We start from the raw sequence: 27146 nt of genomic DNA, 5'->3' as shown, positions 1-27146 counted from the left end.
AGTTACTACAAATACTTATTTACTTTTGCCATCAATTCTCAGAGATACTAGAGAAAAAATTTATGTCCACCACCATGGTGTTTAGTCTCTGCTTCCAAGGTGTGCATCTCTTGTTCCTAAAAGTAGGAGGTTGCACAGATAAATGGGATTGACTATTCTTTTTCTGATCTCTCCTAACACTAATCAAATGTCAGGCAAACTTAGATGTGGCATTACATATCATTAGAATGATAGAAACTCAGCTATTCAGAAATATGCTAATTTAAAGACAGCTTAATAGCACTTGCTAGTGGGCTCCACCATTTCGGTAAATAGAAGATTGTTCCAGGGGCCATAGGGATGCTTTCTTCTAGCAAAAAATATTCCTTGAGAAAAGGAGCCATTGAATTTTTATGTTTGTATCAATAGTGTTTGACACAGTATCTCTTACTAACAGTTTACTCAATGTTTAATCAAATTGAAATTATGTTACTGGAGAATGAATCTGTTTTATCACCGTAATTCTATAATAATTTTCAAGAGATTGTGCCACCCAATGTTAATAGAAAATTGGTAACATTCATATGCACTTTTACTATTTTTATCACACTTGTCCAAACAATTTTATAGCTGTTTTTACTTTCCAGCTTTTTAAATGATAGTAGCACTGCCTTTGCCTCCCCCACCAGTTTTGTTCATTTACAAGCTTTTAAAAATAATTAATGTAAACACCACAAAAAAGTTATACAGTTGTTATTTTTGTTCACTGTATACTCAGTCTTAGTGCCAAATTAAATATAATTTAATTATAGTTGACCTATCTATGTATTTTCACCCTAGAAAACATCAGAAGATGAGAATAGCAGTTTTCCTGCCGTGTTTGATCTTGTTCCCATCATTAATGATCAGTCGCAATACATTCATCATTTAGAGGCAGAAGTGAAGTTTTGTAAGGTAAATTTTTACTTTTAATTGAGATTTTAAAATCTAATCAAGACACATTGATTTTTTTCACATATGATGAGTGCTTCAATTGTTTTGTAGTATTTATTACCTTCTTCCTAAAACCTGGCCTCACCCTTTAGCTTCTTTTTTTATGGATGGCAGAATTTTTCTCTCATATAGATTTTTAACTTTATCTTTGACATTTCCTCTCTCTTCCTTAATCATATCCAGTTATTAAGCCCCATCATTTCTTTTATTTGCTTTCTATTTCCACTGCAACTACTTTAGTTCAGGTCCTCATGACTTCTTACTTGTGTTAATTCTTTTTAAAAAATCCTTACCTTAGAATTGATACTAAATATTGGTTCTAAGGCAGAAGAATGGTACGGGCTAGGCAATTGAGATAAAGTGATGGGTGGAGGACCACACAGTTGCTCTAGTTAATTCTTAACCAGGGCAAGGCAAGGTATTTCAAATCTCTCTTTCTGAACATCATACTTCTAATAATTTACCCTAAGATCACATCCATATACTAATGGAACCACGTATCCTGGTTTTCTTTTCTTCTTCCTCCTCTGGCTCCTTGACCTTTCTTTGGTTGCCTCCTTCCTTCTATCTCCGTACTTTTTACCCCTTCTCTCTTCTTCCTCTTCCCTTCCTTTCTGTCTCCACATATGTGTGTGTATGTATGTAAGGGGAGGTATACAGTATTATACTGTAGGCTCAAATGGAACATATAGACAAATAGGATAAAAAGTTTTTCGGGACAATGAGGGTACAGATGATTATTTAACTAATCCTGTATGCTGAACCCAGAAAGTGTTCTAGCATAAAATTTAGTTCCCTTAGTGTGTCCTTGAATATTTCTCTACAAACAATGAAAGAAGAGAGGATATATTTGATAATTTACATTCTTAGATTGTATAAGCCTATCAAACTTTTCTGAGATTAGTTGATGATAAAAAGTAACCATCAACTCTGTATTAGGATTCATGCCATACTATATAGTTTACAAAAGCAAAAAGAACTAAGTGATAGTACTCTAAATTTCTCTTAAGTATTTATCATTCAAATTTGTATTATTTATTAATTTTTATCATGTTATTGGGTATAAAACCTCCTTCTGGTCATGGAATATAGTCATTTCTTTATGACCTAACAGTGTATTATATTTTGTAAGTGGTTAATAAACATTTTGCGAACAAACGAGTAATTCTAAATCATATTAATGTTCATTGTGTCTTTCCTTTTAGTACAAAGGAAACCATTGGACTTGTGTATGCATTCTCCACTATTTTTTTATAAAACCCTTACCTTCTGTCTTGGAGTCAATACTGAATATTGGCTCCAAGGCAGAAGAGTGGTAAGGGCTAGGCAATGAGGGTCAAGTGACTTGCCCAGGGTCACACAGCTGGGAAATGTCTGAGGCCAGATTTTAACCTAGGACCTCCCATCTCTAGGCCTGGTTCTCAATTTACTGAGCCACGCAGCTGCCCCTGCATTCCCTTTTTTAACAACTTTCCATCAAATCTCCTCCATTAATTTTTTTGGGCATGTACCTACTCCACTCTTCCACACATTCAACCTCCCAATTTTTGTCTTTGTTGTTTTTTTAAACAAGTTGATATTTGTTAGTTGTCTTGTTAATATGTCTCTTTTTAAATAAAGTTAGTCTTTTTATTTTGATAATCTTTTTTTCTCTATTTTGAAATTCCTTTATCCTTCTTTGTAATACTTATTCTTTGATAGGGTAGGATTGAGGAATATTCAAGTTCACAAATAACTAAGAAAAGAGTACCACCAGCCTACTGTATCACATGCCCAAATCTCATGTCTTTTATCTGAATTATATTGTTTATGTAAATCATAAACATCCAGGAGTAAAAGTAGTTCTTTGTGTTTGTATTCAGCACCCTGATATTCTACAAAGAATGCAATGTGTTCCATAGTTTAAACTTTTTTTTCTTTATTTAGGAAGAACTATCTGGAATGAAACAAAGAATACAAATGGTTGTGCTTGAAAATGAAAAACTTCAGGAAGACTTGAAATCCAGACAATCAGAACAAAGAGTAGAGCAAATCATTATGGATTCCTCTGTGAGTAATTTTTTTTTTTAATGTAACAGGGTAACCAAGATGGGGCATGGACGATTTTTCAGAGTTGAACAATGGAACCATCACTTGGAACTTTGGTTCTATCTATTTGATTAAATCCTTGACCAAATTGTAGATGATTTGATTGGATCAGACTACTGCTGATCCAAGATGCACTGGGACTGAGCTTATAAACACGGGAACAGAAGGATCTGCCAGAAGTTCAGAGAGATCTGGAGAGAACTGAGCGTAAACTAGAAATGAAACCTAAATGCAGACTTTGATCCTTCATGGTAGGTAAAGCCTGTGCCTCAACAGTGCTCTTTAGTGACTGTCCCCAGCTCCTTAATCTGAGAGACAACAGCTATTGAGAGTCAGTGGTGCATAGCAGCCAAGAAGTTCTGGGCTTTGGAAGCTACATGATCCCAGGAGGGAAAGGAACAACAAGACTTTGTGGAAGTGGTAGTGAAGAGTGATGAGGTCTTCACTACAACTATCTGGTGAGAAGACAATATTATTATATCTTTGGAACTGGAGGATCAAACATCAACTGAACCAAAGTGTGGGGAACAAACCTGGACCTTATCTACTACCGAATTATTTGGACTTTGCAGGTCTAATGAGAAGGGGATTGCTTCTCTAACAACCCCAAGAAACAAATTACTTTTTAAAATTTCTAATTATATATAGAAGCAGTTTTTAACATTTGTTTTCTGACATTTTGTGATCCAAATTCTTTCCCTCCCTTCTTCCCTAAGCCTAAGTAATCTTATATGGGTTATACATGTGTCATCAATCATGCCATACATATTTCCATATTCGTCATGTTGTAAAAGACAACATATATCACAAACTCATGAAGGAAATAAAGTGGAAAATAGTATACTTTGATCTGTATTCAGACTCCATGAGTTTTTCTATGATATGGATAGTGTTTTTTATCGTGGATCTGCCAAGTTACTTTTGGAGGAGCCACAAGCACCTAGGGTATACTGCCATAAACCTGGTATAGATTGTACAAGGCCCCAGAGGGACTTGAGAAGGACCCAAGAAGTTTAAGGATTAACTTGAATATCCCCAGTTCCTTTCAGAAAAAAAATTAATCCCCTCAAACTTCCCACTTTCCTTGCCAATAGATAGGGAAAAGAGAATTGATATTGAGGAGAGCCAATCTTCTTCCTTTGTAGAGAATCAGAAGGGAAGATAAAAGAGGAAGGTCAAAAGAAAAAGACCTCAGGGGATTTGTGGCTTAAGCTATCTACTAATGCTAATCAAATCAGATTCCATACTTTCAGTCATGTCCCTTCTTAGAATGTAGAAACCCCTCTCTTAATATCTTATCTACTGCATTCCAGTTACCATTTTTTTATAATGTTGATTAATGATAAACTAAAGGATACTAAAAGATAAAAAAAAATTGCCATATATATGAAGGACATGAGATGATATATTTATACCTGGAAAGGACCTTATGGAAGGAATGAAAATCCAGGCAGTCTTGACCTGAACTCTAGAATTTGGATATAGATTTCAGAATATTCAGAAGAAGGATAGAAGTTTCTTATTTACTAAAATTCTGCAGGGGAAGTCAACCTGGGAAGAATGGGAAACTGAAGAAAGGAATTCTGTTGACAGGGAGAAACAATTCCATGAAAGAGGAATAATAAAGAGTTCTCTGAAGAGTAGATTCCCAGAGAACTCACCAGTCAGCTTAGATTTCTTTAAAATAAGATATGTATAGAAGATAGACATTTAGGGCAGGTAACAAAATGGGAATATGAGTGAATAATTTTCATGTGAATGCTGTAAAAACAATGTCAGGAACACTAAAGCTGAAAGTGATCTGAGACTGATGAGAGAAGCTAAGGACAAGAAATATGTTGTTTTTAATAGCTGAATTGGAGGAAAGAAGAGATTGGAGGCAAGTGGAGATGTCTTAACAATGAAGGGAAGAAAGTGCCTCTTAGATTTTATTTTGCTTTTGCTCCCTTTGTCAAGGACAAGGACCCAATTATAGGGGAGATAAGAGAACAAAAATGGCCTATCAGGATTTTATACTCAAGATAAATTAGGCTATGGTAAATTACCTTTGAATTCAAGTTACCTGACCCAGATGAACTAGATCTTTGGGATACTGAAGGAGATGACAGTTGTTATTGTTACCCACTACTTGTGGTAGTTGAAAGATTATAGAATACGGAAAGGGTACTTCAGCATTAGAAAAGGCAAATGTCCTAAAGATCAAAAAAGGGAAGAAAAGAGACAGCAAACTGTAGGCTGAGTGGCTTATTAATTCCTGGGAAAACTTTTTGTCTTTGTTCAATCATTTCTGGCCTGACTTTTGTGAATCTCATTTGAGGTTTTCTTGGCAAAGAATATAGGAATGGTTTCTGATGGAGTTCATCTCAGGGTTTGGTCCTACACTATTTAATATTTTTACCAATTTGGGGGATGAAAGTGCTAATGGTATGCTTATAAGATGTGCAGTTTACATAAAAGTGGAAGTAACAGCTAATAAGCTACAGTTGGGGTACAAAAAGATCTTGATAAATTACTGTATTGAACTGAATATAAGATGATTAAATTTAGTAAGGGTAAAGGTAAAGTTTTATTGTATTAAAAAATCTTTACAAGTACAGAAGGATCAGATAGCTAATTAGGAAAAGATCTGGGTCTTTTAGTGGACTTGCAAGATCTTCATTAGCACTGTATGATGTTAAAGATGAACAAAATTAATGCAATTTCTAGACTTAAGAGGGGTGTCTTTCCAGAAATAAGATGCGATCATCTACCTATATTCTGCCCTTCTGGGACTACAATCTGGAATGTTGTATTCAAATCTGTTTGCCACAATTTAAGGACATTAGTAAACTGAAGAACACCAAGAGGAAATTGAGTTTTGAGGCCATGCCATGTGAGGATAGGTTGAAGGAACTAGGAATGTTCAGCTGAAAGAAGAAAAGGTTCAAAGAGATAGGGTTCTTTTTTTTTTTTTCCACAGATATGAAGGAGAAAATAGACTTGTTCTCTTTAGCCTTAGAAGATAGAACTCAGCAACAGCAAGTGGAAGTGTTAAGGTTTTATATTTAGGTTTGATATTAAGAAAACCTTTCCAATAAAGTGGAGTGGCCTTGGCCTAGCTTTAGAGATTGTTGGTTCCTCCTTATTTAAGATTTTGAAGCAGAGGCTTAATGACCTCTTACTTAGCATGTTATATATATTAGGGTTTCATTTTGGATTTAAGTCTTAGATTTGTCTTGGATTGAGTGATTTCTGTTGAAATTCTTACATTCTCTAATACAGTTGTCCCCAAACTATGACCCATGGGCCATATGTGGCCCTCTGAGGCCATGTATCCGGCCCCCACTGCCCTTCTGGAAGGGGCACTCACATATAGTACTACTTCCTATGACATAATCCTTTGCATGGTGCCTTAGAAAAAGGCACTGCACAAAGGATTATGTGGTGTCAGCATGGTGAGCTATGATCTGGGGGGAGGGGATTCCACCCTGTGAATACTGCTGCCTGGTTAGGGTTAGGTTTTTATAGTCTGGCCCTCCAGCGGTCTGAGGGACAGTGAACTGACCCCTTGTAAAACGTTTGGGGACCCCTGCTCTAATAAGAGGGTATTTACTTCGTCCTCATTTTGTACATGAGGAAACTTCGAGATGCTTATTTACCCATTAAATATGACAAAACATGAATGGTAACCCTGACCCTTTAACTTCAAATCTAGCATTTTTTCCCTATTCTCCCTCTTTTTTCTGAGGAAAAAGTAGTCATTTGTAAATGAAGAGTTCTTGAACACTTCAGAAAAGAAATCTGCCACTTCGATCTGTTTTGGAAACTATTTTTGGAATGGAAACCTTCTTTGAGACCTAGTAAATTAGTTGGAGCTGAGTGAGAGTAGAAAAGTTATTAGCAATTCCCATTTCCACTTCCATTATCCATCTGAAGACAACTGGGTGTCAATTGTTAATTCAAGAGTTTCATAAGGATGACTGAAAGGCAAACTCCTGTCAGTTGGTATCCTACTTCATTATCCCTAAATCTGTGGTATCAAACTCAAGTAGAAGAAAATTCTACTTAGAATCGACTTAGAAAGCCATAAATTAAAATTATCAGTGTCCTATTATGTTTTTATTTATTTTGTTAAACATTTCCTAATTACATTTTAATCTGGTTTTGCCTAGGCTTGGAGTTTTGTGAGGGAGGCTTAGAGGTGAAGTTTGATACCTCTACTCGCTATCAACCTCAACATGCTATTTACCTTTCCATTTAGGGAAAGTAGAGTAAGAATTGTAAAGCCAAATATTAGCAAGGAGTCCTGTTTTAGACTGATGTCCTACAATCCTTACTCATACTAGGATTTAGAATTGATTTTATCACAAATTGAGAAAGTAAACATTAATTAGAATACTAGCATATAGCCTAGCAAATAGAATACTGAAACAGGAATAAAGGGAACTTTAGTTTTTCCTTAGCCATTATCTGTGAAACCCTATATGAGACCTTTAAGAGCTCTGGAGCTCAGTTTCCTTATTAGTCAAAGGAGGGGAATTGGCTGAGATTTTTTAATTCTCTTTCAGTTCTAAAATCTTATGACTATGATACAGAGTTTATAGGTGGATTTTGAAATAGATAAATTCAAAAATTATTTTTAAGAAAAATCAGTATTATAATTCTTTTTTTTTTTTATTAAACCCTTACCTTCTGTCTTGGAGTCAATACTGTGTATTGGCTCCAAGGCAGAAGAGTGGTAAGGGCTAGGCAATGGGGGTCAAGTGACTTGCCCAGGGTCACACAGCTAGGAAGTGGCTGAGGCCAGATTTGAACCTAGGACCTCCCGTCTCTAGGAGCTACCCAGCTGCCCCCTGAAAAATCAGTATTATAATTCTTATCCTTTAAACATTACTTTGTATCCTACTTGTTGGCTTTAAGAAGTAGCTGATCAAAAGTTTTCCCAATTTTTATGGAAGCATTGTATGTGGTTAATCTGAAATATTCTAGTTGTAGATGTCTTTCATGCCTTTGCTTCAAAATTAATTATTGTTGTTAGCTAGTTTATTTTAAAGAAATCAGTGACTTATGAGAAAAGATATAACTTAGGCTTTTCTTCTTGTTTCGGGGTCTGGAACTATTCTAATGGAATGATTCCTAAAGGTGTCATTTGTAACCCTGAAGGTATATTGTTTGAATCTGCCATTCACAAGAAGGAACTGGCAATGTTCACTTCTAATTATAAAGTGAGTAGATGATTTTTTTCAGTTACTTCTCCTGAGCAGTCATTTTTAATTTATAATCAATTATTAAATTATTTTGTTAATTATAATATATTTTCTTTTCTCAGGTATATATGTATCCATACTATTTATTGATAGATAAAATGTCAGTTGTTTTATATAAAAATTAATGTAAAATATGTTTAAAACAAGCTCATTTTAAAAGGAACTTTTTTCTTTTCTAAATATGTATTCACTTAAATTCAATGATTGAATTATTCATAGTTTCAATAGCCATGCAGCAACATAATAGTTAAAGCTGGCAAGTGAGTTCATTTGGGAAGTAAAATGAGAAAGGAAATGAAGCAGATAAATGAATCAGAAAGAGAAGTAACCAAAGCAAAGGAGGAAGGAAGTGGTGGCAAGCTCATATTTCTTTTTTTCATAGACAAAGGAATAATATTGGTTTAAAAAATATGGGTGTAGTTTCAGAAAGATAGATGATTACATCATCTATCTATTTGGAATATTGATGAGTGTGTTCCCAAATGGTTTGACATATGGTATATGCATTTAAGAAAATTCTACTGGATATATCATTAAGCCTTTATTTTCTCTAATTTCTTTGTTTCTCTGTTGCTGTTTCTCTATAAGCTGTGATAATTCTCTAGCTTATCTAGATGTTTACTGACTATATATGACACTATACTTGGCGTTTTTATGTTTAAAAGCAAAGCAAAATAAAATCTCTTAATTCTCATTCAAATGTCAATAACTATTACCTTTTTACTATTAATATTTTATCATTTTATTTTTGTATGCATTCATTAACAAAAATACTGGCTGATATGAATATATATAGCCTTGGTAATGACTTCTAATAAAGTAACATAGAAATGATCTAGCAGTATTGAGTCTATATCCTCTGAGTGAAAATAGCTGCTTTTCTGCTCTCTCCAAGATTTAGGCTTTTATTAAGCTTATGTTAACCAGAAATACATGCCTTATAGTATTGCCAGTTCTTTATTTCATTATGATCCTGGTTTTTTTAGCTTTAGCTGAGTCTAACAGATTATTTTTAAAAGAAGGTAACTTGAAGAATGCTCTGATTAATTCCAGATTGGCAGGAGCAGCTTCTCAACTTTGCTAATAGAGCTTTTGAAAATATAGAGTTGTGTTGGGGTATTTTTAATCTCGTGATGATGATGGATCAAAGTAGAACTTTACTAGAAATTATTATAAACATGTTACATGTTTGAAATAGATTTGTATATACCAGTCTGATGATTTTTAATATTTTTTAAAACCCTTACCTTCTGTCTTATTGGTTCTAATTGCAGAAGAGTGATAAGGGCTAGGCAGTTGGGGGTTAAATGACTTGCCCAGGATCACACAGCTAAAAAGTGTCTTGAGGCCAGATTTGAACACGGGACCTCTTGTCTCTGGGCCTCTCAATCCACTGAACCACCTAGCTGCCTCCTGATGATTTTTAGTATGTCTTGTTAAAGTAGAAAATTTCTCAGGTACCTGCCATACCTGTCCTTAAAAGGTCTCTAATAGTCACACTTACACCATTATGCTTATATTTATTTACTTGGTTAGACAAAACTAGTTCTTCTAAAACTCTGTGTATGTATGTGCATCTTTTTCCAGTTCAAGGGATACCTAAACTATGGCTATCTTGAGATCTATACTTTCCCTGAAGTCACCTCAGAATTTATAATTGAGGTCTGCAACCAGTGGCAGTAATGCCATAGATGGTTTTCTTGTTTCCAAGTTGAAAGAAATGATGCTATCTCCAATTTTAAACACTTCAGAATGTTGGGGTCAGGATCTTAGTATAACCAGTCTTAAACAGTTACTTGATTTTTAGCTTTTAACAAATGATGCCTTATATACCTATATACTCTACTATAGGTATTAATATTCTGTAAGGCAGGTAGGAGATCGAAGCACCAGGAAGTGGGAGAATAACCATGAGGCAAGAGGCTGTGAGATGACATCACCGGAACCAGAGCCAGCAGGGTGGACCTCTTATCGATTTAGGGGTGAGAGTGGATGCCTTAGCCCCAGCCCCTTTCTGGTATTTGGCTCCAAATGCCTTCTCCATTCTCCCCTTCCAATTTCTGCCCTCTCCTTCATCTCAACAACAACAAAAAAACCCACCTTGTTTTACTTCTCTGCCCTGAGTCAATGTTGACTATTGTGACCAAGCCTGGGACATGATATAGCAGCCTCCTCCTCAGGGCCTGGCATTGGATGTCTCCTCTCCCAATCCCTAAATTATCGACTTGAGTTACTGAATCAATGCTCAAGCCTGGAACCTAAATCCTCTGCCCTGCCACTAGTATATATTTTTAAAAAGCCTCCATGCCTCATCTCTCCATAACCATGGGATGCCCAGACCCCAGACCTCTCCCCAACAGGAACAGAGTCTTTATCACCAGACTTCGCACAAGCTGAACCCCGCTCAGGACCAGAGCCTCAGAAAAAAGACTTCTTGTCGCCAGGACCTCGTCCAGGAGTAGGGTCTCTGACACTAGACCCAACCAGAAGCCCAGCACATGCTCTATTTGCAGGAAATCATCTGATTAAGCATCATCCCCTGCCACCTTGGGATGAGGCACATGAACTGGCGCTGAATGTGAGTTCAGTCAGGTCCCTGGGGACCCGATCACCAGGTATTTACAGACTCAAATGCCCAACTCCATTTCCCTTCTTCCCTGGTGCTTAAAAGAAACTTAATTGCCATTGTCCTTTATTTCAGGGCTTTTGAGGGTAGGAGACCTAGAAAAATGTTACTATAACTTCCCAGAGTAATGACTAACAAAACCCTACTTCCTATAATTGAGTCTGGCTAAATAAATTAAAAACCTCCTCTCTTGCTGCTACTTCCCATTCTTTCATCTCCTTCAACAATGTTACTACCTCTCAATTCCCTAGTTGGCTCTATGTGGGGACTTCAGTGTTGATGTTCCCTTGAACACCCTGAACTCCCAGGTAAACATCTTCAATTCTCATGATTTATATCTATATTCCACTTTCCCCACATACAAGAATAGTTATCCCCATTGCTCTAAATATTACCCCTAAATGCAGATTAAAACCTTCTGTTTTTCATTTTATGCACTACCTCTTTTCCTATTCATTATTAAAATATCTTAATTTGACTTGTTACCTTTCTGAATTTATTTCTTATCACTTCTTTATCTAATCTGTCAGCATGCTATATGTTTGAAATATATCCACTCTTCTCCCCTTTTTTCTTTCCCCTCACCCTGAAAATGTTATGTAATTGTTGGTCCCCATTAGAACAAAGACTTCTTGGGGATAGGGATTTTTTGCTTTATCATTGCTTCTTTAGCTTTAGCATGTACCTCTATGTCTTATCTATTGAAATGGAGTAAAAAAACTGACACGACACAGTACACAGAACTGTGTACAGTGAACACAGAACACAGTAAAGTTCTTCAGAGCAGTTTGCTTTCATTAGCATGGGTACTGTGTTTTTCAAACACTGAAGAAAAAATGAATAGAACAATTCTCTTTCTCCAACTATGCTGTCTATAAATTAGGAGAAACCACAGTATAGCTTTTCTTGAAATTTAAAAAGATCCTATAAACCTCTTAGTCTATGGATCTAAAAATATTATTTTTCCAAATATATGCCTATATGTATAGTTCTTCTTATAAATAAAGCCTAATATCACAATATTAATTTGCCTTTTAATATTGATTATAATAAATGATTATTTTTTTTTTTTCAGGGAAATCCTCAAAATTCTTGGGTTACACCAGTTGATTTTAGAAAGTGTCAAGATAGCAAGTTGATTGTTACTCCAAATGCTCTAGACCAAGTCAAATCAACCACTTCTGACCTGGAAAAATGGCAACTAGAACTTGTAAGTAATTTAACCATATGTCATTTTTGAAAAAATATTTTTTTTGTTAACTACTTAGTATTTCTTCTCAAAGCATAGTGCTTTAGATGTTTGATTAGAAATGTAGAGTTGGAAATGCTTTCATTTTCTGCCATAATTTTATTGCTTATTTCCACAAGATTAGTAGTCAAACAATTTATATGTTATAATTTCAGAAACTTTATGTGGGAAACTATTACATGTAATTGGGAAAGTAAAATATCCTTTAAAAATTTTTAGTCAATAAATATTGTCAGAAATAATTTTTAAAGAAAACTGAGTAACAATTTGTTATTTAACAGAATTATTATTAAAACACAATTTTCCTTTTGATTTTAATATATTAATTTTAGTAAAATAGAAAGTTTAGAGATAATGTCAGTTAATAAATACTCTAAGAACTCTTCAAATTGAGTTATAAGAGTTGGAAGGGGCACTAGATACTATCTAATACAAACTGTGTATGACCAAGAATCTCTTGTATGACATCCCTAATAAGTACCTCTTTATGCAAATTCCACTTTTGGACGACTTAGATTGTTTAGCAAACTTTTACATTTAATACAAATTTCTTCTTTCATGTGACTGCATTTTAGATGCTTAAAGGATATTTACATGCTTTCTCTAAATTTTTTCTTCTGTAGCTTAAACATCCCTGATTCTTTTAACTGACCTTTCTATAACTTAATGTTCACTATTCTTCACCTGATAAAGCCTAGGGATAACCTTTCTTTTTTTCCTACTACCACCATGTAGTTAATAAATATTAAGCTCATAGGCCTTTAAAACCCATTTATCCTTTACATGGACTTATTTTTCTAGCTGATAGTTTTTGCAATTGTCATTTACCTCTGCTTTATTTATTAAGGACCTGGTTCATTTGTGAAACTTATTTTTTAACTTCATAATGTAAATCTTAAAATTTCTTAGACTTATGAATGTTGGAAATTTCACCATTGGGAAATTTCATACTTGGAAAAAATTTCCTACTGATAGTAAGAACTCTATTGGAATGTGAAAACCCTTGGCATGGGAGGGTCCTTCTCCTCCCTACTTAAGACTACTTTAGGACAGAAACCTTTTGCTAAACAATGGAAAGGGCTTTGACCTATGCTTAAGCATAGAACAGGAAGTTCTTTGAGTCATGATTGATTTTAGAATTGATACAATAGAGATACTTGGAATGACAGAACCAGGTCTTGGAACTTACAATCTCCACCCTACTCAGTCGAACAGGATTTAGGAAGGGCTGCAGCATAGATCAATATTTAATTATTTGAGAATATGACCTACAACAGACATGCGCAAAGGAAACAGACCTCTGGGCGGTCCTGGGTTAAGCTAGAGCCACCATTGGCACAGGGGAGACATCGACAGTGATTGGTAGATGTGAGAACTGAGGGGAAGCGACTTAGATGGTTTCCATAAAGATAGTGGGGTCTGAGGAGAGAAGGAGGAGGTTTTGCTCTGAGCGAGGTGGCTCTGAAGGAGGACTGAGGAGGTTGCTCTGTGGGAGGACCAGAAGAGAAGGCTGGCTCTGAAGGAAGAGAATTTTCTGGAAACATTTCTTGAAAGGAGGCTCTCTTGAAGGTGGAGCCTGAGGTTGGCATGAGAAGCCTTACCTAGAGAGATCTTGGGTGAGTGATAAAACCAAATGACTGATTTATTCATTCTTATTCCTTTCTTACTTTTTCTCTTTTTCTATTGATTAATCAGTGTATTATAAATTAAATTTCTCTATAAAAACCTAGTTGGCTTGGGCATATTCATAAATTGGGAATATATTCCCTGGCGACCATCTTATATTTATATAAAACCAAGACACAGTAGAAAACATATTTCAGCGGTCATAATTGATATATATATATTTCCCTTGCTCCCAAACATTTTAATTATCACAATAATTACTAAATTTCATGTAATTCAGCTTTTCATTCTAGCCTGTTGATATCTTTTTGAATGGAGAGTCTCTCCTCCAAGGTTATCTTTCTCTCTTAGCTTTATATCATATTCAAATCTGAATTTCATGCTCTCTAATCCTTCATCCACACCACTGAATAAAAGAACAGAACAGGATTAAGGAAGTTTCCCTAAGGCATCCCATTAGAGTTGTCACTCAACATTAACTTTATTACTCTTTAGAGTCTTTCATAACCAGTTCCATAGCCTTCTAATTATAATATTATAATACCATACGTAACCTATATATCTTACCTTCATTTGTAGTATAATATGTTTTGTCAAATGCTTTTCTGAAACCCCTGAAAAATGTCTATGATATACTTTTCTAGTTATCCTACCAAAAAAAGAATTGAGGTTATTTTGACATGACCTATCCTTTATAATAAGCTTTGCTGGCTATTTAATAAAATCAGAAAGCATTTATTAAAGTGCCTTCTATGCTAAGTTCTAGGGGTGCAAAGAAAGGCAAAATAACCAGTCCTCCTTGTCCCCAAAGACCTCATAGTATAAAGGGGGAGACAGCATGCATCTGTGTACAAACTATATATGTGTGTGTGTGTGTGTGTGTGTGTGTCTGTGTGTGTCTGTGTATATATGCCCACATACACATATATGTACACAAAATAAATTGGACATAATCCAAAAAGGAAAATCACTAGCATTAAGGGAATGAAGAATGGATTTCTGTAGACTGAGATTTTAACTAGTACTTGAAGGAAGCCAAGAAATACAGAAAGTAGAGAGGAGAAGAATTCTAGGCATTGGAGAGAGCTATTGAAAATTCACAGAATTAGGAGATGGAAGTGTCTTATGCTGGGAATAGCAAGGATGACAGGGTTACTGGATTGCAGAGTATGTCAGAGGACAGGAGATGAGTTAAGTATAAAAAGACTGGAAAGGTAAGGTAGGAGAGGACCAGGTCAGGAAGGATTTTGAATTCTACATAGAGTATTTCTTATTTGATTATGGAGGTAATAGGGAGCCCATGAAATTGATTGAATGAGCTGGAGCAGGGTTGGAAGAGAAGGGAAAATGACATCCTTTATTTCAGGAAGATCACTTGAACAGTTGAGTTGAATATGTATCAGAGTGGAGAGAGACTTGAGGCATACAATGATCCAGGCATGAGAGCTTTCTTCAGGGTAGTATCAGTGTTTGTGGAGAGAAGGGAACAAATATGAAAAGTTCAACAGGTTAAATCAATAGGCTTTGGCAAGGGTGTGAACCTTAAAAATTCTCAGACCCTACTTCATGAGGTTTGGTTAAGACCATTCCCCATTTTAAACAATGAAGGAATTTAGATCAGGAATGTGAGACTTCTACTCCACCCCTACTTAAGCCTGCTTTAGGGGAAGAAACTCCTTGCTGAACAATGAAAAATACTTAAACCCATACTTATAGTAAGGCAAAAGTTCTTAAGCTGTGCCTATTTTTAGATCTAATACAAAAGGGTGCTAAGTAACTATGAAGGTCAGGCAACTTGTGAATTTACAAGGAGCAAAGAGGTGAGAACTTACTCAGAGGTTTTTCAGGTGTGAACTTGATCAAAAGTTCAAGCCTTCTTAGGTGTGAATTAAGAATGGTCTGTCCTTTGGAAAACATCTTCTGTGATTGGTAGATGTGAGAATTTAGGGGAGGTGACATAGGAGAAAATTACCTTTAAAAGGAGAGGAGAAACTGAGAGCAGAGGTCTCTCCCTGGAACTCCCTCTGAGGAGACTCTGTCTCTCTCGGGACAGTCAGCTGGGAAAAGCTGAATTGCAGCTGGTGTCTCTCTGAACACTAGAATCCTTGCTTGGACAAATTTTATGGTGAGTGGATAAAAGACTGACTGATCTTTCTCTTAGGGCTTGGGCCTGGGTTGGTCAGGGCTGGCCTGGGCCGGCCTATATTTTTCTCATTATTTCCTTTTTCTCTCTCTCTCTCCTTTTCTTTAATTCTTCATTTGTATTAATTAAAATCTCTATAAAACCCAGCTGACTTGTGTATATTTAATAATTGGGAATTTTTCCCTGGCAACCACCTTATATTTGATTTAAAACAAGACACTGTCTTGAAACCCATATTTTCTGCAGTCACAATTTAAGGCTCCAACTCTTTTTATCTGTAACAATTTATGTCTTCCACTATTTTAATTATTACAAGGGGTTGGACATGGGTAGGGAAAGAGAGTGAGGGGTCAAGGATGCCACTTAGATTGTGAGGCTAGGGTACTAAAGATGATGGTGCCCTCAACAGTAATAGCAAAAATAGGAAGAAGAAATTGTATAGGGGAAAGATAATCAGTTCAGTTTTGGGCATGCTAAGTTTTAGCTGTCTGTAGGATAATCAGCAGGAGATGTCTGGAGATCAACAGAGAGGCTGGCTCTGGATAAATAGATTTGAGAATTATCATCTGAAATGATAATGGAACAATACATAAGTGTTGATGAGATCCAATATAACAAATAATTTTTTAAGCATTGACTCACATAATAGGAACATCTGATATATTCAGAAATGAAGGTGTTTTGAAAAAAAATGTCAATAAACATTATTTTAAAAGGAAAAGAAGAAAAAAGGCTGAAGACAAAGGTCTCAGGAGATCCCCACTTTCAGCAAGCATGGCCATAATAGAGATCTAGCCAAGGAGACTTGGAAGGAATAGTCAGGCAGATAAGAGAAGACCCCAAATAAGGTACTGTCACAAAAACAAAGAAGAGGAGTATCATGTAAAGGAAAATAATAGTGTCCAAAGCTACTGAGAGGTCAAGGATGAGAGTTAAGAAAAGACCATTAAATTTGGCTATTATGAGGTCACCAGTTACTTTAGACAGCAGTTTCAAAAGCTGAATGATAAAATTAGAAGCTAGAATGTACTTAAGACACTTAGTGAAAAGTATTAGAGATGGGGCTTTTCAAGGAGAATTATCCTCTAACAGCAAGAAAAATATATAGGATGAGAGCTAATGGGGATGGATGGATCAAGTGAAGAGTTTTTGAGGATGGGGAATACGTCAACATATTTGTAGACTTTAGGGAATTAGTCAGCTGTCAGGGAGATGGAGATGATAGAAGTAGCAATCATCTGGAGAAAATAGAATGATATGGGATCACTTATACATGTAGAAGGATTTGCTATGGAAAGAAGGGCTACCTCTTATGAGACTGGTGAAAGAAACGACGATAGAACATATCTAAGTGCTAAGATTTATCAGGGCAGGATTTGAGGACAGGGAAAGAGTGCTTTTTGGCACATGGCTTCAAGTTTTTCATTGAAATGTGAGGCAAAGTTCCAAACTGAATTTGGGTGGAGGAGTAGCCATAAGAGGTTTGAGGATAAATGAAAAATTTGGTGATGAGTAAGGCAATTAAGGAGTTGTAAAAGGATTGCCTTGTCATAGTGAAGGCCCAGGGGAGTTTATATAATAGTGGCCCCAGTCAACATAGTTTTATGATGTTCTCTGGCTTAATTCAGTAGCAGCATATAAATAGGAGAGGACAGCAGATGATGGGAACAATCTAAGGCTGAAGGGTGGCAGGATAAGATCTTCAGTAGGATAAAGTAAAGAATTCAAGATAAGACTAGCAGTGAACTAGTTCAAGAAGTGTTTGGAAGAAGAGGAGAGTGTAGCTAGTAGGATGATAATCTGGGAAACAATAGGTGGTTGAAGGATTGCAAGTTATAGTAGAGGTGAAGGATAGTGTTAAACATTTTAGCTGCCTGATGGAATTCTATTTTGTACCTTTTAAGGGAGGCAGACCAGACTAAGAGATTGATGGAAGGAGTAACAGAATGTTTTCCCCTTTTTGCAAGCATGTAGACCAGGCCAGGGCATAGCAGAGGAAGACTGATGAAATTATAAGTGATCTCTGCTTTCCTTTTTAAGGGCTCATAAATCATTTATAGAAGCATTATTAGAGAACACAAACCATTTAATCTTAGAAATTTACAAGAAATGGGAATTAGATATGCTGATAGATTTTTCATATTCCATCTTCTTTTCTTCAAAAACCAGGATATTTGTCTTTCCATAATCATATGGTTCTGTTTCCTAAGATTTTTCAAAGGTCTCTGATGCCAGCTCAACAATTATACATACATGTCTTTTCTCCCCAAATCTTAGAGTTCTTTCACTTGAACCTGAGGATATGCCATTGTTTGGGGCAGATATCGCTTTCTTAGCTTTTCTTCTATAATTTTTGGTTTTCATTCCATTATCTCCTTTTTTCTATCCTCACTTCAAAAATGAAGAAAACAGAAACACAATAACAATTATAACAACTTATATTTCCAAAGATACTTGTATATAGCCTAGGAATAACTAGAGGCAAGAATTGAATCCAGGTCACCTGACCACAAGCGCATTATTCTTTCAACTACCAGGAAGCTAAAAAAAAAAAAGAGTTCTGTTTCCCATCCACTCTGACTATTGTATATTATCACCATCATATCTAATTCCTTTTTACCATTTTATCTTTCCCAGAACCTGTCATTAAAGAAAACCTCCTTTTTTTGTCCTCAAGCAGCATCCATTCATCATTTTCCTGTTACAATTTTGGGCTATTGTTTTCTATTTCCCAAGCTATTTAGCTATTCATCTTTTTGTCCTTTCCCCTGAAGTATGACCTCATTACAGTTGCATTCTTCCTTCTCCCTTTGCTGATACTTATCCAAATGCTTTTTACAAAGTTTTGCCCTTTGAGTTCTTAGCCACATATGCATGTATCTTTTTAAATTAAATAATACTCTTTCATCTCTTTCTTTTTTCTGTTTTGTTTGTTTTGAATGTTTATATTTTAGAGTGAAGTTCCTGTCCTGTGTTCCTTTTTCCTAATCTCATTGATTAAACAGATTTATAACATTGATGTCATCCTCAGCTCCTCATCTCTACTCTTTCCTTATACCCTATCAGTTGCCAAGTCTTTCTTCTACCTCTACAACATCTCTCACATTTGTCTACTACTTTATACTTGTATGGATACCAAAGTCTTATCACCTCTCACATGGCTATGTGCAATAGCCTCTTAATTGGTCTCTCTGCCTTATTCACAGCATTGCTAATGTGATTTTCTTAATGTATATGTTGGATGCCATTTCCTTCTCAAAAAACTCATTGACTGTCCTATTTTCTTGAGAATCAAATATAAATTTTTTTGTTTGGCATTTAATGTTTTGCAATCTTTGTTCCAAACTGAATTTTCTCTGGATTTTATGAAAGGGCTAGGAGAAAGGCTAAATCTACTTTCAGATACAAAAACATAAGATGAAATCCAATTATCTGGTGAGATTTAGCAATTATATTATGTTGATGACCTCCAGATAATTCCCTATTCTTATTTCAGTAATATTTAAGTAAAGTTTAGTATTTCCCTCAATTATGAATAGAGAAATCCTGTATTATTCTGAGAAGAGACGACCTTAGGTTTTACCAGATTGCATATGGATTCTATGACACAAAAGTGGTCAAAAAATTCCCACAGTCTAGGTCAGAATTGGTCATGGTTTTCAAAGTTCAGGGGCCCAAACTGCAACTTCAAGCTGCCTGTGAGTCCCCTGCATTGCCCCAGAGAATGGAAGGAGAAGGAAGTGTTCTCTTTGAATGGCTGGACAGAGGGGGAGGGCATGTAAAAAATGTCCTCAGGCTCTGAGAAGAGGGGGAACAGAGCAGCTCCCTGAGTGTTGGCTCAGCACACGTACCAATGCTTCACCAAAGCTGGTCTAGGTTGTCTGGGAAGATCTCATTAGATGTCTTTGTTTACTACCACTTTCTTCATTCTCATTAAGTGTAATCATCTGTATTTCTTATTAAATGTAATCATCTTCTCTTTATTGGACTTATTTTGTACTCTCCATCAGAAAAAAGATAATTATTTAAATTATTCTGAGATACCTTTTATTTCTTACTCTATACAAACATTTTTACTGAATCACAAATTCAGCCAAAGTTTGTTAAGCTAAGCCTGATTTTCCTTAAACAAAACTCTAATGTTCTAATTATTCTTCTCAAACTCTATGCTATCTATCACACTTATGGTAGATGTAATATAAGTGTCAAATAGCAGTTATCACATCATATTTATACAACAATTTCTAATTTGATTTGAAGCTTCATATAGTTTCTTGGGTCTGATAGACTTGATTAGAAATAATAAAAATATATTTGTGAAATAAGCAAAAAGTAACATATTATAGAAAAACTGTTGATTTGTTTTAATGAGTAGTATTAAGTGAAATGAGAAATATTGACATTTGTTAATGATGAAATATTAGTTTCTGTGTTCAGTATGGAATATTAATTCTAGTAGGAAATTGTCGATTAACTAATATGCATGTCATTCCTGACCAGAGACTTTTCCATTTATGATTCTTTCAACATACTTGTTAAATATCTCATGTGCAAACTATTATGGTAGCCACTGTAGGGCATTTGAGGATCTTTAAGTGAGGAACTGACCTTGCTCTGTATTCAAGTCTGGAGATGCTTTTTGTTTAATAAAATTAGTTTTGTCACAGTTACACCCCCTCAGGCAGCTATCTGCCTTGTCTTCTTGGGTGGGGAGAAAGAGAAACTGGAAAGAAGCTTGTTGCTCTGGAAAATCTGATGTAATGCTTCTCCCTTGTGGTCCATTGAGTGGGGTGTGTTAGCAAATGCCCTTATTTCTCTCTGCATATCAAAAATCAAGGGTGGGGGGAATGGGGTCATTAGTTCTTCATCACTATATCATTTGACAAATGGGACTCACAGTAGCTCATCCATTTCTTAAAGTTTATAAGCCTCAGAGAATAATGAAAGGAGTTCAAGAAGGAAGGATTTTGTCCCTTAATAGGACCCATTTTTGTTTTCTTTGACAGGCTAGACATAATTGGGTTTATTTTTCATAACTTAATTTCGGTTATACAACACTATGAGGAAATGGTAATGGAAAAATATTCATGTATATCCCTTTCTTTTCTAAAGGAAAGGTTGAAACTTATTTATGAAGAAAAGAATGAAGTGTTAGAATCTCAAGTCAATTCACTGAGGTAAAGTGAAAATTTGTTTAAAATATATATTAAAATCTAAATCTCTAACTGAGCTTCAGTAATGACAAAAATACTAAAGGTTAACATATGCCATAAATGTTTACCAAATGGAGAATTATTTTTTTAATTTCTCAAAATAATGCAATAAACATTTTAATTTTTTAATTTCTGAACTGTCAAATCTCCTTATATTTTTCAAATTTTAGTTTAAAATCTTGTATACTTAAAATCTTGAGTTTTGCCCCTCTTAGTCATTTTCAAAACCTGGATTTATTGGAAAAAATGAAGATAACTTGTTCTTATAAAAATTCATTATGATTTTTAAAGTAAAACAGTTGTTTAAAAACACCACTCCTTTTTCAAGGCAGGTTTTTTTTTTCTTTTTAATGTTTCTTGCATATCATTGTAATAACTCCATTAATGTAATAACTAAAGCATTTGCATTTTTTTAAACTATTGCAAGGACTTAATAGATACTATTTACTTTTCTTAATAGAAATTCTAAGAGGCTCCTGAAGTTACTTTGGTTTTGTAATACATAGAAAATTGGTGTGAAATTGGTGTGAAATGTAAATGCATTTTTCCATGAAGCAAGTATTTTTTGGTTTAAAAATATTAAATAAAACATCCATTGTTTGTTAGTAGACTACATGTGCATGTAGAATAGGGAAAGAAGTCAGAATATTAACTAATCCTTTTTTTAGTTTCAATTAATTATTTTAAATAATAAAGAGTGAAAAATTTCAAAGTTGAATGAAATATATCATTATATCAGTGGTTTTGCAATCATATTTAAGATATGCACATAACTTTGTACTTGCAGTGATTTAATAAAGACATCGACATAAGTTTTTGTTTCATTTAGTCCATTCAATTTTTTCTTTGCAAAATATAAAATACAAAAATGCTCTAAAAATTCCCTTTTGCCTGAATTTGTTAGGTATTTGATTTTATTCATTTATATTGCTTTTTCTTATAATTTAATACTTCAAGTGTGGTATTTCTAATTAATTTTCAAAAACATAATTGTTTTTTAAGCAAGAACTCAAAATCGACTGTCATCAAATAGTATAATCTGCCTTTTTCCCTTCTAGTTTGGATTCAAATAAAATTTGATGTGTTGTCTTTCTTTCTTTCTTTCTTTTTTTTAATCCTTACCTTCTATCTTATAGTTAATACTGTGTATTGGTTCCAAGGCAGAAGAACAGTAAGGGCTAGACAGTGGGAGTTAAGTGACTTGCCCAGGATAGCACAGCTAGGAAATATATGAGGTCAATTTTGAACATAGAACCTCTGGTCTCTAAGCCAGTATCTTAATCTACAGAGCCACCCAGGTGCCCCCTTAACTTGCGTTTTCTCAGGAGAGATGAAATGAAAGCATTTCTTTTATTATAGAACCTCATCCTTTTTTGTTGGTTTGGGTTCTTTATCACAGTTGCATTTTTTTCCTCATAAACCATTTCATTTGATGTTTGATTTTGTTTTTTATTTTTATTTTGCTTTTAAAATCTACCTCTCTTCCACAGTTTCCAATGTTGCTTTTTCTTTGAGATGTGTTCCCAAAATGCTTCAAAACCTGCAATTAATTAACTTTCAGAACACAGAATTAAGGTTAATTTTTATTCCAGACATGCTAAAAGGAAAACAAATCAAAGACTTTCCTTCTCATGATATTTTAAGACTTTTTTAAAAATTAAGATTGATTAGATTATTTTTTAAAAGTGTTCACTTTATCCAGTGTCTCCACTTTAAAATGTAATTAGCATTTGTATTTGGAAACTTTTCTCAAGTTGAAAATACTGAATTTGGTTCATTTATAAGAATTATCTTAAATGTTTTCTTCTTTTTAGAAAAGACTTGTGTGAGTCTCAGAAAAATTGTGAAGAACTCAAAGGGAGACTAAGGCATCTAGAATCTCTTAATTCAACTTCTAACCGCATTGGTGGTCTTTGTTTAAAATGTTCTCAACATGAAGCTGTTCTCACTCAAACCCATACCAGTACTCATATACAGACTATTGAAAGATTAACCAAGTAAGTATACATTTATAAATACCAGAAGCATAAAATTATTTTTCCTAACTTTGAAAGCTATATGATTTTAAAAGGATGTAATGGTCTTTTCTCACAGTATGTCAGTGACTATTCCAAATTTAACGATTTTACTGTCATTGATGGAGAGAATGGTGTTCTCATAATCTTGACAAATTTACCAATTTTTCTGGTTTTCCATCCGATTTCTTCTTACCAACTTTTCTATGAACCCCTTCCCCCTCATTCTCTTCTAGCATGATAAATGTGTTCTTCCCCATTGTTGTCCCTGATTGACAAAGTATTATCTGGCTAAAACTGTTTTAGAATTTTATGGTAATTGATTTACACTAGTTAAATTTACCCTTAGATAATGGTCACAGTTTTTGTTCACGGCAATTCTTTGATTTCCTCTTTTGAGTCTTCAAAAGATTATTTAAATAGGTCAGGTAGCATTTATACTCACATGCAACCTTTTTATTAGTAGCTTTCCTTTCTTCAAAATACAGAAGGAATGTTTTCTATTTCATATTTTCAATAAGTTAACAAGCATTTTAAGTGACTAAACATTTAATGGCCTAGTGGAGAGAGTTCTCAGCCTGGGGTCAGGAAGTCCTGGAATTCAAATGTAGCCTCTCTCACATTGTTCAGTGACCCTGTGAAAGTCATTTACCTTCTGTTTGCCTCAGTTTCCTCATGTTTGATATGTGGATAATAGCACCTTCAAGGGTAATTGTGAAGATCAAATGATATAATATTTGTAAAAAACAGTTAGCGTAATACCTGGCACCATAGTAAGTACTATATAAGTGCCATTTTATTTCACTGATTATAAAATGGATGGATCAAAGTTTAATTCAGAGAATTTAGAGAAGCAGTATAGTAGGGTACTTAATGAGGGTTGTATTTGGAGTCTGAAGGACAAAAATTCTAATTCTGCCTCTGATATTTAGCTCTGACCCAGGTAAAGGTCACTTAATCCTTCTAAGCTTCACATTCCATTCCTAAAAATGAGGATGTTAATATTTGTACTATTACCCCAAAAGGTAGTTGTGAAGCTCTTATTAAATACTGTGTGCCAAATATGTTGTAAACCATAAAGCCCTATTGTTATTTTCATATTGAAACAAATCTTCCCATTAGGTGAAGAGTATCTTTATTTTAATTGAAAAGAGGCTTTTGAAGAGACCTTTTGGAAATAATTCCATTCAACAAACATATTAAGGACCTGTTGAGTGTTAGGTACTTGGTTTACACAGACAAAAACTCAAGAATATTTAGAAAGCTGTTTTTGAACATTTTCTCTGTTCCAGGCACTGAGAACACAAAGACAAAAATGAATCAATCCCTCTGTCAAGGGGACTGTTGAAGACAACCTGTACACAGAAAATGGGATCTTAAAAACTGAAATCTTTTAATTAGGGGTATGGCATAGTCAAGACCCATTCCTTAAGGTTATTTTGGCTTTATAGATTAGGTTTGCTTGGATAGGAAGAAGCTAGAATTAGTTGTGACCATTTGGATTGCTACAATAGTACAGATGAGCAGCTGCTGATATGGGTGTAGAGAGTGAGCAAGAGGAGAGAGGCCAAGGGTTTTATGATTATAAACTTGAGTGAGTGTTGGGAGTGATATTAGTAACCTCAACCAAAATAAAGATTCTTGGAAAGGAGAGGGCTCAGTATGAAAAGTGAGACTAAAAGGCAAAGACCTGATTGTTAATATTAGTCTTATCTAATTATAAAACTCAAAAAATCTCTTTTAATTTTAACTTCTTCCTTCTATGAAACAGATTTAATTTGGCATTTTTATTTTCCTCATATTGATGATAAAGATGAATACTCAAGCAAATATTTTTTAGGAAAAGCTCTATATTAATCTAAGGTTTTTATTATTTTAGAATAACTTAAAATTAAGTTAAAAACCAGATATTTTTATGTCCAAGTCTTACCACGCGCCAAAAATGTTTATAGTTTTCTTCATTTCCATCATATTCCAAAGGATGAATAGATGAAAGCATTTGTAAATTATGAAGTTTTTCATAATTTCATTTATGTGTCAGCCACTATGCTAAGTGCTGAGTAAACAAAATAGTCACTACCCTGGAGGATTTTAGGTTTTGTGGTGGGGGAAACAAATCATAAGTGGTGGATTGAAGTGGATGGGATAATGGAATGATTTTCTAGTTCTGAAGAAAAGACAAAAGCTCACAAATTTAAATGAATAGCTGTCCCTTTTTCTTCCCAAGGCAAATCTCACTATATTCATAAGTGATCCCATTCCAGCATTTCTTCTTCTCCAGTAGCAGATTCCCCATCTATCGTCTTCAGTTTCTGTATGTCTTTCTCTCTTTTCCTCTCTTCACTATTCTATAACTGAAAATTTAAATATAATATAAAAATAAATATACTAGCATTTATCTTGTATATTGACAGTTGATTGCATGTGCTCTTCCCCTGTTAGAATATAAGATTCTTCGGGCCAGTAACCATTTAATTATCTGGCCTTTGCAGTTATCTCAGTACCTTGTCACACAATAAATGCTTAATAATGGTTGATGACTACTATTGACCAATCAGTTTTTTCAAAGGTCTCCAATACTTAAACAGAGATGGTTCTTATCTCATAATTATGAATTTATCTTCCAATAATGCAAATGACCTTTCTGTTTGATTTGTACCTTCCTGCAAATTTTCTATAGCAGCCCATCCAAAGTAACAAAAGATTTCTTGATTTCTTTTGGCATTGCAAGAATACAAGTGAAGTCCATTTGACGTTAGCAAAATTGTCCTTATTCTTACTATGTATGTGACTGACTTTTTCAGTCATATATTTCTATATTCAATTCATTTTTATTAATTATAATTGCTTTGTAATATATATATTCAATTATACTGTGGTTTCATTATTTCCCCCCATAGTGTTCTTTTCTGGCACATGGAAATTCTTTAACATGAAAAATATTGCCCTCTGACACGAACATTCTACTATATCAAAATTTGTTAGAGTTCCATTATTCATGGACAGAGTTTATTTTTAAATAAGCACTTCTTTCAGGCATTTGATTGTTGGAAAGCAATTACTTTTAATGTGACTAGGAAGGAAGTTCATCCAAAAATATTTCTAAAACTATAGAAATATGTCTTCTTCCTGTTATCATATGTACAAGATAGGTGAACTCTGATCACATATGCTTTGATCATTTATTGCCTTTACTTCTCTCCTTTCACTCACTTCTTGACAACTTTTGATCTGACTTCCAATGTTATCATTTATCTGAAGTAGCTCTCCAAAATTGATAGGGATATTTTAGTTGCCAAGTCCAATGATCTCAGTCTCCATTCTTTTTTATTTTTATTACAACATTTGATAAAGTTAACCCTTTTCTCCTCTGCATTTTTGTGATATTGCTCTCTTGAGTCTCCTTCTTCCTCTTTGGTCATTCTTTTCCTTGGCTGAGACATCCATTCTCCGCTCCTTGATTGCAGTTATTCCATAAAACTTCATCTTGGGCTTTTCTTTTTCTCTTTGTAGATCATCTCATATGCTCCCATGAATTCAGTTTTCATCTCTTTATAAATGGCTCCTAGATGAAAATATCCAGCTCTAATATTTACCTGAGCTCTAGTTACACATCACCAACTCTTTATTGGACATTTCCCAGTGGATGTCAAATAGGTATCTTAAACTGAATATATCTCAAACATAACCCATTATCATCATTCCTTCCTTTCCAAACTTGTCCTTAATTAACTTCATTATTTCTTTTAGGATCATTATCATTCTTATAGTCTCAGGTCTCAGGTTCACAATCTTTGTATAATCATCTGCCTCCCCACCCCACCTCCAATATCTAATCATTTATCAAGTTGTTTTAATTCCATCTCTGCTACATTTCTCTCATCTACTTTTTTCTCCTCACAGCATGGCCACCTTAGTTCAGGCCCTTGTCACTTCTACTATTCTAGTAGCTTACAAATTCATTTCCC

General features: G+C 34.6%; 1 protein-coding gene across 17 annotated transcripts in view; it reads left to right on the top strand.

Moving 5' to 3' along the window:
• SDCCAG8 (SHH signaling and ciliogenesis regulator SDCCAG8) overlaps positions 1-27146 on the top strand; it is a 269240-nt gene that overhangs the window by 24276 nt on the left and 217818 nt on the right. For 11 of the 17 annotated variants that reach the window (XR_008915854.1, XR_008915855.1, XM_007481543.3 and 8 more), the window contains exons 4-10: positions 820-933; positions 2899-3021; positions 10180-10288; positions 10667-10884; positions 12008-12142; positions 21063-21127; positions 22978-23160. Coding sequence is in view for 15 of the 17 variants with exons in the window: in XM_007481543.3 (XP_007481605.1) it covers positions 820-933; positions 2899-3021; positions 10180-10288; positions 10667-10884; positions 12008-12142; positions 21063-21127; positions 22978-23160 (947 nt within the window). In the remaining 2 variants the exon portion in view is untranslated. Of the gene's footprint in view, positions 1-819; positions 934-2898; positions 3022-10157; positions 10289-10666; positions 10885-12007; positions 12143-21062; positions 21128-22977; positions 23161-27146 lie in introns of those variants that run through there. The other 6 variants (XM_056814172.1, XM_056814173.1, XM_056814171.1 and 3 more) reach the window with 3 other exon arrangements.

Source organism: Monodelphis domestica, chromosome 2 (genome assembly GCF_027887165.1).
Source record: "Monodelphis domestica isolate mMonDom1 chromosome 2, mMonDom1.pri, whole genome shotgun sequence".
NCBI lineage: Eukaryota > Metazoa > Chordata > Mammalia > Didelphimorphia > Didelphidae > Monodelphis > Monodelphis domestica.
This window is presented reverse-complemented; position numbering and strand designations above follow the sequence as displayed.